Source organism: Serinus canaria, chromosome 6 (assembly GCF_022539315.1).
Source record: "Serinus canaria isolate serCan28SL12 chromosome 6, serCan2020, whole genome shotgun sequence".
NCBI classification, from domain to species: Eukaryota; Metazoa; Chordata; class Aves; order Passeriformes; family Fringillidae; genus Serinus; species Serinus canaria.
The window spans coordinates 3,781,110-3,799,688 of record NC_066320.1 but is presented as its reverse complement, the minus strand read 5'-3'; the positions used below and the strand labels follow the sequence as shown (position 1 = coordinate 3,799,688).

The 18,579-nt window shown below is 50.3% G+C and overlaps 1 protein-coding gene across 2 annotated transcripts in view; it reads right to left on the bottom strand.

Moving 5' to 3' along the window:
- PRKG1 (protein kinase cGMP-dependent 1) overlaps window positions 1–18,579 on the bottom strand; it is a 367,092-nt gene that overhangs the window by 327,193 nt on the left and 21,320 nt on the right. Inside the window, exon 1 of one of the 2 annotated variants that reach the window (XM_050976334.1) lies at window positions 11,237–11,612. The exons of the other annotated variant lie outside the window; for it this stretch is intronic. Within the exon in view, the coding sequence (XP_050832291.1) occupies window positions 11,237–11,547 (311 nt within the window). The 5' untranslated portion in view covers window positions 11,548–11,612. Of the gene's footprint in view, window positions 1–11,236; window positions 11,613–18,579 lie in introns of those variants that run through there. 2 annotated transcript variants of the gene reach the window in all.

Sequence of the window (18,579 nt, the reverse complement as noted above, 5' to 3'; positions counted from 1 at the left end):
CAGACAACTGGAATTTAGGGTGGGAAGGCCCCTCTCATCATTTTACTGGGAAGCCACAGGGAGAGAGCCAAGGCAGCTCTAAAGGAGCCACAGAGCAAACAAACTGACAGCCAGGCAGCTTTTTTGTGCATCCTGTTCTTCAGTGGAACTGATAAAAATTCCATTAAGAAGCTTGGAATGAGCATGGAATATTATCTCCCCGTGATATATCATCTCTTCAGTATGAGCAAAAGCATAAAATATTTCAGCTGCTGACCAAGGAAATCAGGATAGGTAACAGAGCTCAAGGCTCCCCAGGAAGCACCTAAGCCTCAGAAGGCTCCTCCAGCATATATTAAAACTCCAAATCCCTGTGAAGATCCCATTCTGGGTACATTCCACAAGCATCCACACTTTCCACAAAGCTTCTGCTTTGCCCCAGTGCCCAAGGCAGCTGTCCCAAGTCACCCTTCCCAATCCTGCACCCTGCCAGCACAGCTTTGCTGAGCTTTACCATTTGGTTGCTACATATTCATGGATTTTCCATCAATAACAACTCTGCCACAGTGCTCTGAGCGTTGCTCAGCTGTATTTATTGAGCAGGAGCCTCCTTCAGAGCCCTACAGCCAAAATGTTTGTGCCCAGCCAGCTTAAACAAATAATTTGACTCCAGTTTATAACACTTGCCCATCACAGAGCACAGCAAGAACCTTTTGTGGTGGAAAACAGAAGAAATAAATGGATATAGAGTAGGCCTGCCATTGAAAAAGTCCTTTATAGCTCACAGCTGGAACTTCAGTCAAAACTAGGAGGGTGGAGAGCCACTGTGCTCCAGAGGTGACCTGTGACATGCCCCTGGCTCTGCCCTGTTTCCAGCAGGTCTCTCACATGTCTGGCTATTGTATTTGCTGGGAATGCTCCAACAAAGGCAGGGATGATGAATCTGACTCCATGCTCTCAGAGGGTTAATTTTTTAATTTATAATACTATATTATATTAAAGAATACTATACTATATTAAAGAAAGGATACCTACTAAGTGCTAAAAAGCTAATAATGAAAATTCCTGACTCTCTCCAGAGTCCTGACACAGCTTGGCCCCAATTGGCCAAAGAGTGAAAACAACTCCCAGCAGAATGCAATGGAACAATCACCTGTGGGTGAATAATCCCCAAACACATTCCACATGAGCACAACACAGGAGAAGCAATGAGATAAGAATTGTTTTCCTTTTCTCTGAGGCTTCTCAGCTTCCCAGGAGAAAAATCTTGGGCAAAGGGATTTTATCAGAGAATGGGAATGCCACATTTGGCCTCACCAAACAGCCTCAATCCCTATGGAAGCTTCTCCATCTGTGCCTGCAAAGGGTGGGATAATCCTTAACCCAGATTTGTACATCCCAAGTGATGCTCTCAGCACCACACCAGTGGGCTCCCCTTTTTGGCTCTCAAATTAAGAAACCATTTCAAAGGGGAAAATCTTGGGGATTTCTGAGGGAAGGGATCATTTGTTCCTAGCCATGGACAAGACACCAAGCACCTGGCAGGGTGGTTGAGGAGAAAATAACAGTGGTGAAGGTGAACAGAAGGTGAAGCAGGCAGAGGTTGGGTTTGTCACCCCACAGAGCCCAAGGTCACTTTTCCCAGTGCCAGGTCCCAACAAACAGCAGTGGCACACAGAACACACCTGTGCTGGCAGTCACTGTGCTCGGGTGTCCCAGCTTGCTGGAAACACTCCTGCAGGCACAGTAACAAAGCCAGCATGGGAATGGAGGGAGATGAGATGGATATTTAACAAAATAAAAAATTTAAAACAAAAGCTAGCCCTCCTTCTTCACAAATTTAAATAATATTATATAATTAAATTTTAAAATCCACATTAAAAAACACAAATAATTAGTTAATAAATTAAAACTAAAAATAATTTAAATAACATTTCTTAATTAAAAAATTTATCCTTAACAAACCTTATTTAAAAATACAACTCCATTTTTAATTCATTAAAACAAAATACTATAAAACTCACAATCTATAAAACTATAATATAAATAGGAACGAATAAACATCTAAACCCAAACAAAAAAATACCATGTCACACATTTAATCCCTACCTTAAAAAAAACCCAAAAAAAACCCCCAAAACTCCACAGTTTCCCTCCTGTGCCTTGCAGAGCTGGGCTTCCACCAGGAGAACAGAAAGAAATGATGGATCTGATGGGCAGGAGATGTTTTCCCCTTTGTGCAGTCGCTGTCAGAACAGCAATTAAATGTGTAAGGAGGTGTGAGGAGCAACAACAGGTATTACACACACCCCCAGTACAACAGGAATTACACACACCCCTCAGTTAGTTTGTGGCTATCTGCCCTGCTTGGATGCACAGCCCTGTTCCAGCACTCAGACAAGAGCTGTGTACAGAGGCACACACACAATCCCACGTTTCTAACGGATTTATCCCTGGATATTCCCCAGCAGTGAGGCCTGGCTGTGGTTTGGTCCCCAGGCAGGACTGTCAAAAGGACAAGGAATGCCAAACACGGAGCCTCTGGAGCTGGGGCAGGGCATGGAGGTGCCCAGGATGTCACTGAGCCAGCACAGGGCGTGCAGAGGGACACTGTGACAATACAAATTGGTATTTGTGGACACCTGGACAATAGGTGGTTCCAGCTCCAGCTGGAACCTCATCCCTCAGCCAGCATCTCCAGGGTGAATTTATCCACAGCCACACTTACTCTGAGTGCTCCTGTTCCTGCTTGGCCACCTCTAGGAGCTAGAGGCTCTGTAGGAATGAACCTGCTCCAGAATGGATTCACCCATAGACCCTGCAGGAATGAACCTGCTCCAGGAATGAACCTGCTCCAGGATGGATTCACCCACAGCCCCTGCAGGAATGAACCTGCTCCAGGAATGGACCTGCTCCAGGACTCCAGCATGGATTTACCCATAGCCCCTGCAGGAAGGAACCTGCTCCAGGATGGATTTACCCAGAGCTCCTGCAGGAATGAACCTGCTCCAGTATAGATTTACCCACAGCCCTTGCAGGAATGAACCTGCTCCAGGAATGGACCTGTTCCAGCATGGATTTACCCATAGCCCCTCCAGGAAGCAACCTGCTCCAATATGGGTCTTACCCTGCTGTGCCATGAGTTTATCCATGGCCTCAAGCACAGCTGCTGAGGCCTCAAGGTGTTTCTGCTCTGGGATCTCTCCTTGGGCCCCAATCCCTCTGGAGGTAGAGACACTTTGAGATATTCCTGCTGGAGGTGGAAGCCCAGCAGCACCACCCACTCAGAGCCCAGCTGGGATGGAGGAGACAATGAGAAGGGCCAACGGGAAAAAACTCATGGGTTGATATGAAGGCAGTTCAACAGGTAAAGCAAAAGCCACAAGGAATTCATTCTGTGTTTTCCATGGGCAGGTGGGTGTTCAGCCATTCCCAGGAATGTGGGGTTCCATCCTCTGTAGTTGTCCTTGGGCAGTTGGGATCAGACCTGGCTTCATCCTCTCCCAATTTCTTGTGTAGCCCCTGTCTGCTGGCTGGTGGGGCAGGTGAGGAGCAGAAAAAGCCTTAGCACACCAGAAAAGATGGACTGGCAGGAAAATCCAGCCTCCTGTGGCATCTTGTGCTCCTGGCACTGGAGGTTCTCTGCCTCCAGATGCCCACAGGAAACAAGGCTGATTTTTAACAGAGATGCAAATTCTGGACCCCGCTGGATGGGACAGCTGTGTAGAAGATGAGCTTTGGGAGTGCCAGGGAATAGAATAAGCAGCATCCATGAGAAAAATCTTGGGCAGAAGGAGGAGCAGGAACAAGACATCTAGGGAAGTAAAAAAGGGCTCAGAGGAAGAGGGAGAAGAGGATGGTGCTCCACACCACAGAACTCAGGAGCTGCTGAAGGATGTTCATCTCCTCCAGCTGACCATGCCCACCCTTAAGCTTCACACAACCTTTACCAATTTGGGCAATACTGCAATTTGAAGGCAAAGACCTGGAGGCAAGCTGCATTTCCAGGATGCCTGATCTTCCATTTCACCTGCAGGAATTTCTCAGGAGTTCAAGAGGCAGATGTTGAAAGTCTCCATAGCTGAAGCCGGGTATCATTTCCAACAAGCCTTAAGGTACAGCTGAGTGGCACCATTTGCATCACATTTGCTTTATCTACACCTTCCTGAAGTGCTTGGCCACTGCCCTGATGTGCTGCTGGCAGTCCCAGGGCCATTGATTTCCTCTATTCACCAGAAATATCTCCCACCAAGAAGGTTATTTTCCTCATTTAGCCTGTGGACTCCAAGAGCAGTAATGAATTCCCCTCAGCCGCCGGATCTGTGCACACAAATGACAGCAAATAGGCAGTTTAAATCCTAACAAGCACTGACACATCCCAGGGACCCACTTCCACTGGGGGCAGGGAACACTGCCTCTCCATTTCCATCACATCCATGTTATTTACTCCTGAATCTCAATGATACTCTGTGGTCACAGAAACCAACAGCATTTCCACTTTTGGATTTGAAGGGACCTTAAAAATCACCTTGTTCATGGGCAGTGGCACCTTCCACTAGACCAGGATGCCTTCCCAGAGTCCTGCTCCTTCTGTACAAAATTGCCTCCTGTCCACTGATATTAAACCCTGACTGTTTCCCCTCCTAATAAAAGTGTATTTGCATGAATGCTATACTCCCCTACAAGTGCTAAATACATGAGTGCACATATACATCATTATACATATATTCCTATTCACATCCAACACAAAGTATGTGTGCACTTACAAGACTGCAATTCAAATTTTCCATCAAGCCAGGCAGCTCCTTTATGATTTGTCCTCTTTGTTCACATCACCCACAGCCACCACCTCAGAGAACATTAAGTAAGTGAACAAAACAAACCTGGCCTGGGCTGTTTCTAAATCCAAGTCAAGCCTAAGTCAGAGAGCTGCTGTGCAGCTTTCCTGGCACAGCTGGGGTGTTTGACAGCAAACACCTCCAATAAATACGCTCACAAACCGAATCAAAGAAGAGAATTTGGGGAAAGAAGCACTGCTTCAGGCAGGAATTGTTGCAGCCTGACAAGGAGCTTTTTTCCGCTGATACCCTACTTCAAGTTTGCTCCTAATGAACAAGCCCCAAACACAGCCCAAAGACCCCAGACTTCAGAAAGTCTGACAGCCCGTTTTCGACTTGGAAAGCAGGCACTGGTGTTGAAGTTTGGCTCTCCCGGCTCAGGCTCTGGTTTCCAAGGAAACCAGTGGCTGCAAGAGCCTTGCAAACGCCGGTCCTGTGCTCCTGCTCTGAGCAGGCTGTGCTGGAGCTTCCCCTGACACCAGCCCTGCCAGGAGGGGCTTCAGCAGCGTTTCCAGAGCACCTGGATGCAATTCCAGGCGTTCAGGATGTCAGGATACACAGAACATACCCGACTGACTGCACACTTAGACCAAACCACTTTCTGTAGCTGCTGAGAGGAGAAAGGTATTATGGTCATGGTTCAGGCTCCAGCGTAGCAACAAATACTTTTGTTTTTTCCTGTTCTCTCTGCCCTTCAAAACAAAGACAAGCTACACAAAACAAGAATGTCAGGCACTCCTCTGCCTGCACCTACCCACTAGAAACAGCAAAGCAGCAGATGAAAAACATTTACAGAAATATTTAGACTTTCTCCTGATGCAAATGCAAGGATTTGAAAAGCCAAAAGCAAAGACCAGCAGCACGGGCAGCAAGGACTATCACTGATGGCCGCAAGTGGCGTTTAATCCATCTCCAGCTCAGCTTTCCTGAACCCCTTCCCTCAGGAAGATGTTTGTATTCAGTAACTCTTATCATCCTACATCATCTAGCTCAAGCAGGATAAGCACAGAAACTGATATGTAACAATTCACTGTATCCTTTTCAACTCTCAAAAGAAACAAATTTTCCCCTTGACTCTTATTTTCCATCTGGTGCTCAGCAAGCTCAGGACTCACAGGGTCCTCCGTCCTTCCAGCTGGCCGGGCTAAATTCCATGTCCATTTCTGTTCAGTTTCAGAACTCTGACCTGGCTTTTTTTTATTATTGTTAATTTCAGAAACAAACGACACATCCTGTGTTTAGGAACGTGGGATGTTGAAGGTCAGGAATGCTTCCACAGAGTCTGGAGAGAAGGAATTCGTGTCCGTGGCCTGGGGACCTTATTCTGTGTTGAAGCACTTTAAAACTCTCCACCTACAGCATTCATACAGCTAAGGATGAATGTAACACAGCTCAAACAAGCATAAGTAATTATTCCAGTAGTACAGATAAAAGGGGAAAAAAAAGTTAATTCTGCAGAAAATGGAATTATGGAGCTGTAGTACAATTTAAAAGAGTCTCTATGTTAATTACCAGCTGTTAGTGTGCTCGGAGCTACTGTACTTGCTGAACAGTGTTATTTTGTATATTACCACCAAGAAAATGTCACTGTAGTTTCTGAAAAGAGCTACTTTGCTTTAAAACACAGTTTACTGACACCACACTGCTAAAATTAATCTCCAAAAGCAGCAGAAAAACCCAGGGAAGTCTGTGTTGCTTGTTGAACAGAACTAAGAATAAGTGACATTGCAGCAATGTTTTATCCTGCAATTAAACTCATCTCGGCAAGAACCAGACAGAAGATGACAAAACAACTACGTGGCTTTAATAGCTTTATTGGGAGATTTGTTTTTTACCTTCCATTGAGTCAAACCCCTCTGGAGCTTACACTCAGCACAGACATCACCAGCCTGAACCAACGTGTTTAGAGATGACCCAAAACACTGCTTCAATAGAGAAAAATCATAGTTCTGTGCTTAACAGCCTAACACCACACAGCCACCCCTTACTACTGTGAGTAACCCAAACCTCAGAGGGCTGTAATGTATTACACAAGGAGCTGAGCTGTCACCATGTCCCCTTGTCACTTCCCAAGGCATTAAAGCGTGAGTCACACGAGTGCACAGAGGGGAGCCCCATCAGTGCCACCACTGCCGAGCCAGACCTGTCACAACACGGGGACATCACACTCGGCTGCCTGCTCCAGCACTACCCTTCCTGTGCTCACAGCTCTGCCAGGGAGAGCTTCATGCCTCACAGCACAGCACCAGGGATCCTCCCCCACCTGTGCCATAAAATCCTGACCCCAAACCCTGACCCTTCAAAAAACCCCAGTGACATTAATGGATTTTTGTCCGTCGAGCATCAGCTTAAACCACACTCAGATGGATTTGACATTAAAGCAACCACAGCGTTTAACAGCTCTCACAACAAATGATAAATGCAGTTCAATTAATTGCTCACTGGACACGTCACAGTGGACTGACACAAAAAAAATAAAAAATGAAGGTTGCACCACTACATCCATCTCTGCTGACTGCTCAGGGCAAGATGCTTCACCAGAAAGTGGCAGGACTCAAGAGGCCACCACCATCCCAGCACCTCCCCCACATTCCAGCAAACCATCACTGCAGGAGTGTGCCTCAGTTCCTCCCCCATCACCTCCACCACCAGTTCCCAGTGGTTTCATCGTTAACCAATCACCCCCCAAATTCCTGTAGTGAGGGGAGAGGGGTTTGGGTCATTTCAGGGGTTTTTAGATGAAACTGCAACATCCATAGCACTGATAAACACCAGAAGAGCATTTCGTGCCAACACCCTAAATGCAAAGTACTTTTCAAGTATTTCTGGGGATTTTATGACTATTATGATCACTTAAAATATGCCTCTAGCCCCCAGAGAATGTGCACATTCGCCTTCAAAGAACCAATCTGGCTGTTGCAGGGATTTTGTTAAACCTCTTGTATGGATGTTGTACTTTCCCTAAGGCTATGCAACCAAGTATTTTATATTTCTTAAACCAGACCTCTTAAACACAACTCACAGGCTGCTCCTCCCCTGACAAACGAGTCTCTGGGATTTTGGCAGATTCCCCAAAAGTCTGCTAACTCCCCAAACCAAGTTATTTTTCATTTTACTCAACATTTCTTACAAATGACACAGCACTTTGCTGCTGACTCTGTTACCAGCAGATCTTGTTCCACCTCAGCCAAGAGATCAGGCCCTTCACACTCACGAGCTCCGTGCTTTATTCTGTGCTCTACTTCTATGTTTCTTTTTTTCTCCCTTCTGGAAAAGAAAACACGCTGATTACACAGCCCTCTAAAAAGGCAAACAGCTGTTGCAGATCCCTGAACAAAGCAGCCTGTTAAAATTAAAGTCCTGGGTATTTTCCCATGGCAAGAAGGAGGCAGGGAAAGGGAAGAGTTGGTTGCAAAGGCTTCTCTTTGCTTGGCTGCTCTGTAGAGTTTAAAGTGCACAGGCAGTTGGTACAGACTCGGTCTCCCAGTATTCCCTTGGTGCTGACAGGCTGTTAGCAGCCAGGATATGCCCTGCAAGAGGTCAAAGGTGTGGAAAAACAAACGCAAGCAGCAATTTGGGAAGATGAAGAGGAGAGAACGATCTGTCAGGGCATTTTTTCTGCAGCGGAAAACCAGCCAGCTTCCGCCCCAGTCTGCGCCCTCTTACTCGGTCACTTCTGGCAAGTTATGTCCTTTGAGAGGGGGAGGGAAGAAAAAAGCCACTTATTTTAAATAACTCCCTTCTAGTTACTTCAACAAGGAGACTGATAAAGATGCTAATGCCCAATTCCTCTCACTCATAACTCAGAAGAAAATGGCTGAATGGTTGGACGTGTTCCTCCATGGATTTCAGCTCCTCAGGTCAGCCCACAAAGTCCTGTTTCCCTTTTAAAAACATTGTAGAGGCAAAACAAGCCCAACCCTCCAACAGCAACTCCAACTCTTACAGCTCTGAAAAAGCAATTTTATTAAACCATGTGCATCCTTAACTGAGGGGGTAGAAAGGTCTGTGTGTAAGGGAAGATCCTGCAGATTTAATAGTATTTGTCCACACAGGGCAATTAAATTTCCTTTCACACTTCAAAAGCCATTCATAGAATCCCAGAATGGTTTGGGTTGGAAGAGAAAAAAAATAAAAAATAAAAAACAAGCGAACAAACAAAAACCACCCAGAGGTCAGAAAATCCCTCTAAAATCATCAAGTCCAACCATTCTCCCAGCAATTCCAAGGCCACCACTAACCAACATCCCCAAATGCCACATCCACCTGCCCCTTGAACACTTCCTGGTGGCTTGACAAAACCAAAGGTTGGGTGCCATCACCTCAAGAGTCACTGAGGTTCAGCATGAACAGGGGAAAAAAAAAAACAACATTTTGGTGCAGATTTTGCTATTTCCAGGTCCTCACCACCACCATGAGTTATCTTGGCCACCAGGCTCTTAGGGCTGACACAGAGATTTCAACTCCTCCCAGAGCCAGGTACACTCCTAAATCATTAGCAAGGATCTTTTCCTGTAATCATAGCTTGGTTTGGGTTGGAAGGGACCCTAAAACTTCTCATTCCACCTTCTACTATCCCAGGCTGCTCCAAACCCCACCTGAGCGATCACAACCTGCAGCCACGAGCTGACTTCGATATTGTAAATAATATTAGGAGTATTGGCCACGGATGATCGATATGAAACAACCCCCAGAGAAGCCGGGCATTCCACCCCACACCAGACCGCAGGGCTGCATTTACACAAGGAGCGGTTAAAATCCCAGCTGGAAAACGTTCATCCAAGGCTTCCTACACATCCCACTGGGTACGGCAGAGGCTGCGGGCTCGCTCTGCTGGAACCTGTGGCGCTTTCCCGGACTTCTGGGAGCTCCATTTGCACTTCCAAGAGCGCCGAGGGGCAGCGACACCGACAAGGAAACCGACACGCGTGGGGCTTTGCATTGCCAGGGGAAATTAACACCGAGGGATGCTTGGATGTTTGCCGCACACCCCAGGGATTTCACGGACCGCCCGGCCTCAGCCACCCCCGTCCCTCCAGCCCCACTTTTTGGGGTGTTTTTTACTCGTTTTGGGGGCTGGAGGGGAGGCATTTCACGCGCCACCGCCGTTCCTCCCCTGACATCCCTTTAAAACGGCCTTAAAAGGACAAAATATCTGTGGCGGTGGGAGTGGGGGGCGGGAACAGGAATGTGGGAATGGGAGCGGGAATGGGAAGCGGCGGAGCGGCAGGAGGGGCACAGCGGCCCGGCCCGGCCCGGCCCGGCCCGGCGGGGTCCCGCCATGGCGGCCGCCCTGAGGGCGGGCAGTTGCCTGGAGACGGCGGGGCCCGCCATGGCGGCGGGAAAGGGCTGAGGCTGCGCGGGGAGCGGGGCCAGCCCCGCCACGGTCCCTTAGGGGACGCTCCGGCAGGGTCCCCGTGCCCCGTGGTCCGCCATCCCTCCCCGGAACCCATCCCTGTGCCCCGGCACCGTCCGCCCCGTCCCCGCATCCCGGAGCCCACCCGGCGCACACGCTCCCCGCTACCGGGATGGCTCCGGGGATCCGCCAGCGCTCCCGGTTATCATCCCGAGGAATTCCTCGTACGAGGAAGATGCCGGCCGAGGAGGGCAGGCGGGTTTGCCCACCGACGGCGAGGTTGCGCCCCGGCCCCGCACACACACGGAGCCCGGCGCGGCGAGCATCCGCTCATCGCCTCTTCTCTCCTCCTTTTTTATCCCTTGAGGAGCGCTGAAGCAAAGGCACGGCGATGTACGGCCAGGAGAAGGCACCGAGCGAGGGAGGGCTCCGTCTCCCCATTAAGGCGCTCTAATTTCCCTAATCTGCGGCAGGTGTGAAACCGGGGCAGCGCATCCCCCGGCGCGCCGGCACCTGAGGATCCCCGCAACTTTCCCTGCCCCCCGCAAACCCTCCGGCGCACCAGGACACCGCAATAAGCTCCTGCTTCTGCCGAACCCCCCTCCCCAAAACACCAGCCCCCGCCCGGAGAGCCGGGCAGCGCATCCCGCCGGGCTCCAAGTTTCCCAGCTGAGAATGTCTCCCTGCGGGGTCCCGCAGCGAGCCCCGCGTTTCTCCCGCTCCCTCCCGCAGCGATAAAGCCTCCTTGCCCAGGACACGATCCGGTCCCCCTCCGCTGCCCCAGTCCCCCGGAGGGATGTGGCGGCCGGGTCCCCCCGCAGCCGGGACGGGCTGTCCGGGACCGGGACGTCCCGCTCTGGCGGCACCTCGGCGCTCGCTCCTGCCGCTCTTCCCTCCCAGCGCTCGCAACTTTCCCACCCCGCGGGGCCACCCGGGGAGGATGCGGGATGCGGGAATGCCGCGCTCCGCTCCGCTCCCTGCCCGGCGGGCGGCGGCGAGGCCGGGGATGGAGCGGGATGTGGCAGAGAGGGGAGGCTGAGCGGCGGGGTGACCCCCTGCTTACTGCGGGCTCTTGGGGTAGAAGGGGAGGGTGACGTGGCTGAGATCCTGGATGTCGAAAGCGGTGGGCTCGGCCGAGATCGCCTGGCGCTTGGTCCGCTGCTCGCCCTGCAAGGTGCCGGCGCTTTGCTGCTGCGCCTGCTGCGTGGCGGGCCGGATCACCGAGCGGTACTTGTCCAGCTCGTTCTGCAGCTTCTGGATCAGTTCGTCCTTCTGGTCCAACTCCAGCTCCAGCTCGTCGATGAGCGCATCCCGCTGCCGCAGCTCCTCGATCTTCTCCTGCAGCGCGTACTGTAAATCCCGCAAAGTGCCCATGGTCCTGCCACCGCGCTCGCCCCTCGCCGCTCCGGGCAACTTTCCCCCCCCGGGGCCGCCTCCCCGCGCTCGGGCCACCCCGGCCCCCGCCGCTCCCCTGGGCTCGGCCCGGCCCCGCGGGGCCGCCGCCGCCGCAGCCGGACCCCCGGCACGGCGCTCCGGAGCCGGGGTGTTGTCAGGGGCGATGTGGATCCGCCTGCGTCAGGCCGGGCTGGCGAGGGAGCCGAGACACACACACACACACCCGCGGCGGCGAGCGGGGAGGGAGGGGAGGCGGGCGGGCGGGCGGCGGGAGGGAGGCAGGGGTGGCGGGGAGGATGCACATGCTCGCCCCGCTCCCTCCCGCCGGCCCCGCCGCGCCCCGCGCCGCCCACTCCCCGCGGGCTGCCGAGGAGGGAGGGGGCCGCCCGGGGGCAGCGACCGGTGCCTGCCCTCCCGGCCTTCTGCTGCGGTCCGAGCCGCGCACCTCCCGTCCTGCTCCCCTCCCTCCCTCTGCTCCGCTCAAGGTGCCACTTCTCCTTAAAGAACTTATCCCCCCCCTTTACTTTGCTTTTAAAGAGCCGGGTTCTGTTGTCTTCCCTGAGTGGAAGCACAAGCCAGCGTCTGGCATGGCTCCTCCTCAAGCCTCAGCAAGCTCCGGGCTCCAAAAACCCAGATTTTCACGGGAATATCGGTCAAGTCTGTCTGCACTGGAAAAGCCTGGAGGCAGGGCATCTGGCTTTCAGAGCGCTGAGAAAAAAAAAAAAACCCTTAACTTAAAATCTGGGAGATTTTCTGCCTAGCCCAAATAACCATGTGAAAGCCCAAGTTTCTGCTGTAGAAAAATGATCAGACTTCCCCGGAGTGCAGTGTTTTCCTTCGTGCACTCAGGTTTTCTGTGCAGCCCTACCTCTGCCATACAGCCCATGGGGCTGCAGCACAGAAATAACAAAATCAAACAAATGAGCCACAGTGGCCAAATCCTCGGTGCCAAATGATTCTGGTTTCTTCCATTTGCCAGGCACTGAAGGGCCAGCAATGCCCTGAGAGCTCAGCTCCAGCCTCGGCTCTCTGGGAAGAAACAGGGGGCTCTGAGCTGTTTTGGGGGCTCCTGGTCAAATCATCCAGCCTGGAGGAGCCAGTGATGAAAGCCCCAGAGCACAGAAACCTCACAAAAGCTTCTGCAGCACTGGAGCACTGGCACGGTTTCACACTCAGAGGTTTCCAGCAGCTGTTTCTGTTCCCTCTTGGGGAGTTGGATTTGAGGAGGAAAAGGAGGATGCAGCCCTGACTGGGTTTTTTGGAGGTGGGTGGCACCTCTGTGTTTGTGTCTAGACCTACCATGCCAGGCATGAGCTGGGAGTGCCAGACATCAGCCCCTGCTTATGGGGCTGAGCTCCCTTTCCCCCCTCCCTGTTACACACTGGCTCCAGCTTTCAACTTGCAGCTGGTCTTTATAAAATAAAGTTATAAAAGAGAACAGATGAGGAATTAGAACTGCTCACTGCTCCACACTGTTGCTGGAAAGAGCCTGGACTCTGCTCACAGACATGAGGCTTTGAAGGTTTTTCATGCATTTGACCCATGTGCATTTTTTGAGATGCACATGGATAGAGGGGGGAAATCTGGGTTATGCAAAACTCTGCAGTTTTCAGTCCCCTTGATACATTTGTGCCAGGCACAAAGCAAAGTCTCCCAGTTGTTTCCACAGGTTTAAGTCCAGACAGCAATTTTTACTGTCTACTCCTCCTATTTCCATCTCACATAACTCACTGGGAACAAAAGTACCAGATATCTGCTGAACATTTCCATTTTAAAGACAACAGGCATTAAACAGATGCATTCCTGCTGCCTACAAACTGGGAATCAGTGATAAATAAAATATTTTAACAGCGTTCAGCTGACATGCTGCAAGTTTTATTGCTTTTCTCCCTGTGGAAGTGAAATCTGCAGGAGGGAGAGGTGATACAGTTACCTGAAGCCCACCAGGCTTCAAGAGAATCGAGGCCCTGGGGAAAGCTGGTGCATAATTTCTCAGTGACAAGCAGTAAAATAATATGTGAGAGGGGCACAGCCTGGGATTGAGACAACAGTGCCCCAGAACAGAAAGGATCCACAAAAAGCCATAAGAAATTATGGCACATAAAGCTGTCAAGGAATTTAGCTGAGTGTACCTAAAATATATATTTATCTCCAGGTAGGAAGCAGATTTTCATTAGACCCTTGGGAGTCTCAAGAGAGATTTTTATGGCCCAGGTTTAGATTTGGGACCATAACCAGCAGCTGTTAAGCCCCAAGGCCAGTGTTCCCTGGTTTAAAGATGAGCCAAAGCAGCCCAAAGGGCTTCACAAGCCGACAGGAGAGCTCTTCCATGGGGAGACAGCCTGCAGTTACCTATTCCTGGCTATTCCCTGCTCTCCCAAAGAAACCAGAGCACAGAAACCACGAGGCCAGCACAGATCCTGCTGTGTGATCTCAGGGTACCACCCCACTCCAATAAAAATAAATCCTATGGTCCCATTCCTTTTGATTTAAAGCTGCCAATAAATTAAATAAATAAATAAATAAATGTATCTCAGGCTCAACAGAGCAGCTGATTTGTCTGCTTGATCCAGGGAATGGAAAGAAACAGCTTTAGGGAGAAGAATGGCAGGAATGAACCAACTGGCTTGGTGTTGGGTGAAGCTGCTCACAGCTAAAGAAAACCTTCAGTTATGAACTTCCCAAAGCCTTTCCCTGCTCTCTCCACTGCCAGAGTGTGCCTGGATGTTGAGTGGGAAGCCTAAAAAAAGAGCATCTGCAGAGATCTGCCCCAGAGCACAGCACTCCAGGGCTGGCTGGTGGGAATCACACGGAGCAGGGATGGTTCTCCTCTCTGCTGCACTCACAATATTTCCTCTCTGCACAGCTCCGGGGCTTTGATACCTTCTGCTTCTGAACCTTTTCAGGGATCATCTGTCACCAAATGCACCCACTCAGCTGCCATTTTTCAAGCTGAAACTGTGTTTGAGCACTGCCTATCCTGCAAACACCTCCCCGGATTCCCGAGACAGTGCTCAGGGAGCTGGCGCGATCCCTGACAGGAAAATGTCACCTTGCTCCAGCCGGCCAGGACAGCAGGGACAGAGAGGCTGGACATGCACCACTGACCACATACATAAACATCTTCCTCCTCCTGGATGTGGTGTTTGTTCCCTGCCTAACCCACTCCACTCTTTTCCCAAAAGATCTGCAGGGGCAGATCAGCCCATGGCAGAAAGTTGAACCAGCTGGATTTTGTGCTGGATTATCCTGCTGGTGGGGGCTTGGTGCAGCTTTGGGAAGGTCTGTGACCTGCAGGGCTCTGCCCTCCACTGGCACACAACCAAATTCCTGCCCTACCTGCACAGTCACAGCAACATTTATGACGAGAAGGAACTACAAAAACACAGGAAAATTTCGAGGGAGGCAGCACAGCAGCTGAACGCTTGCAAAAAGCACCTCGAGGTGTGGTCACACCTAAGACTCACCACCTCTCATCCATGGGATGCCACCTGCTATTCCACCACGTCCCCAGAATGCACGGCAGTCCCCATGGCAGAGCAAGGAGTGCCACCTACTGAAACATGGGCACACCCGACTCCTCCCTAAGGCACATCTGGCCATTCCTTTTGCCCCAGAACGCCTCTGGCAGCTCCTCCTCGGGCCACAGAGCCCTACAGATTTATAGGGGGCACCTGGGAAATAATTCAGCCCCCAGGGATGAGGATGAAGCTGAAGTTACTGTGTCAAAGCAGCCTTGCCAAGACCACAGCAGGAATTGAATATCCCGGGAGTGCTTCAGCCTCTTTTCTCTAGGAAAACAAGACCTATTTTCTCATGACACTGGATGACTTCCCCCTCCCTATTTTGGTCCTTTCCAGAGCTTGTAAAACAAAACCGAAAGCCATTTGTTCCTTCCCCACAAAAGGATGGAGATGTCCAGCTCTGAGCACTGTCATTCAAACCCCATTGATTCCTGCGTGCTGGAAGTCAAATCAACACCTGAACTGGATTATCCTGATGACTTTCCTTTAGGGCATCAGTTCTTTCCACGCTCAGTAAAACCATGAAGAAGTGTGAAGAGCATGCAGCCATTCCAGGAAATCCTCTCAGGATGAATCTGGGGTAGAGTGCATGAGAAGGAAAAGAAAAATACCACAAGGCTTATTAATGGAACAAAAAATTGCTCGCTGCAGAAGAAGCTGAAGGAAAAAATAACAATGTGCTGTTCTGCAGTTGTAATGCATTTAGCTTTTTATATCACATTAGGGACACACAGAACACCAAAATGAATGTTTGTGCCATGCAAAGCCCAAGGAGGAAGACATTGGGAGCATGGAATAGCAGAGGATTCTCCAAGAACACAATGGTTTCAAGCACATGTCTCATCACATTGAAGATTTAAATTCTCCTCTGCGGGCTCTTTGCCTGGAAGGAAGAGATGGATGGCACAAAGCACCTCCTGTCAGTACAAGGTGAGAGATCTCCCTCCTCTTGTTGTTTTTGCAGGCTGGAGCAAAGCCTGGGCTGTGCTTCCTGCTGGGTGGGCTGCAGAGCTGAAACAACAGGAGTATCACTCATCTCATTATAAGCTCTATAGAAAAATGGCAGCAAAAAATCATCCTCAGTAGCCACAAGTTCAACAAGCCCTTCAAAGCTTGTTCCTTCCATCAGAGCAACCAAAACCATTTCTCTGCCAAGACCCTATTGCCACCATCTCTGGCCACACATCTACAGAAACCTCTGCCCCCCAAAAGCAGGAAGATTTTCTCCCATGATCACACAGAAAATTGGATTTTCAGCAGCTCAGCCCTCCAGCTGGGTGCACATGGTGGCTGTGTGTCCCCACAGCCCTTCAGGGTTAAGGGAATGCTGTGGGATTCCTGGAGCATTTCTCACATCCTCAGCCTGAATGACTTCCTTGGGGCCAGGCTTTCTCCAGGAAGGACCACACATGATCCCAACCCCTCCTGTAGGAACCAGTGCCACAATCCTGATCCCTCCTCTCCAGACACACATCAAGTGACTGGTTCATTTTTCCCAGTTCCCAGGAAAGGCTGGACTGCCCAGCAAGATCACACACAGGCAGAGCTTAAACACTTCTTCCTCTGGGCTGAATGAAGGCAGAAACCAGTTCTAAACAATTCAACTGTCTTAAGAAGTCTCGTTGGGCTCAGCTTAAGCAGAAATTTGTTCTGCAAGCTGCCAAATAAACACTCAGCGCTCTTTGCAGTTACCACAATCAGACACTGCCCATGTCCTGCTTCTCCCAGCAGTCCCAGGGCACTGACTATGTAGAGCAAAAAGCAGCATTTAGACAAGGCAGGCCCTGGAAATGCAGTTTTCCATTTGCTTTCAGCCATAAGCAACCAGCAAATGAACCCAGGGACCAATTAAATGAAATGCAGGGAAGCAGATTTAGTTGTGGAGCCACAGGATCCAGGATGCAACGGAGGTGAAGTCTGTAAAAAACATCAACTCAGTGGATGTTGCTGGGAAAACAGGTTCATTCTGCTCCCACACACATCTCTGTTGGACTGGGGGAAGCTGGAACAGTTGAAGGAAGGTGGGAGCCATGTGCTGGGTCTGGTTTCCACAGGGATAGCCAGGCCAGCTTCCTTCCACCTCTCATCAGCCAGAGCTGAAGGCTGGGGACAGCCTGTGCTCAGTGACCCTGGGACATTCACTGCCCCCCCCCCACATTCCTCCTTGGAGTGCATCTGTTCTACATCTTTTCCATGTGAAATCACCTCTGGGCTTGTCTTTATCTGGGACTCCAACAAGCAACAACCACTCCCAGAGGACCCTTGGAATCACAGAAGGGTTTGGCTTCAAAGGGACCTTAAATCTCAGCTCCTTCCACCCTCTGCCATGGCAGGGACAACTTCCACTCCCCCAGGCTGCTCCAAGCCCTGTCCAGCCTGGCCTTGGGCACTGCCAGGGATCCAGGGGCAGCCCCAGCTGCTCTGGGCACCCTGTGCCAGGGTCTGCCCAGTTCCTTCCCAATATCCCACCCATCCCTGCCCTCTGGCAGTGGGAAGCCATTCCCTGTGTACTGTTCCTCCACCCCTTGTACAGAGTCTCTCTCCATGTTTCCTGTAGCCCCTTCAGGCCACAATTTGGTCACCCCAAAGCTTCTCCTCTCCTGGCTGAACAATCCCAACTCTGCCAGAGCACTGGTCTTTGTCAGATGCTGGGAAAAACTTGGGCTTATCAAAAAGGAGATTTCTTCCACCAGACAGCTACAATTCTTCTGTTTCCTTTTAAAACACAGCACAAGCACAGCTGAACTCCTCAGTTTCAGCTTTTCCCCTCTCTGACCTGCACCTCGCTCATTGTTTTAGTCACGGTGCTCTGGCTGCAAGAGGTGGAAAGCAAAACCCTCAGGAAGGTGAGAACAGCAAGAAGCTCATTCTCCCCCCCTCAAATTATATCAATGGATAAAGCAGCTCATTTCTCTCATTTCTCCAGCCTCATTTTGAGGCTGTTTGATGCCATTCCTTCACTTTGGGGGTTTCACAGTGACAAACCTCTCAGCAGCCCCGAGCATTTGCAATTCTGGGTGCTCCCTCTGCTCACCCCTTCAGACCCTGCAGTTTTCTTATCTCTCCTCACCAGTAATGCACCACTCACCTCCCATAATTGCCTTGGTCTGTTGGGTTGATTTATCCAGCCTTCAAAACAATTCATTTATATTTGAAATTGGATTAGAAACAAACACAAATTCCTCTCCCCCGATATGAAAATAACCAGTGTGTTACCATTATTTCATGATGCATTGAGAACAAGTGCCCTGTCTCTTCATACAATCAGTTTAATTCCCTTGCTTATTAAAAAAAAATATTATTTGGCTGTTTCAGGTATTTATAATAATAAACACAAACCACAGATTTTAAATCTGGGGTTTACATGCTTGGAGAATAGGCTGGTGTTGCTTTAAGTTGCACTGAGAGTTGCTTCCTTTTTAAAAACAGATTTGTGGCAGAAATTATCCTGAAACCTTTGATGTTTGCACGTCCTGAGCAACTGGAA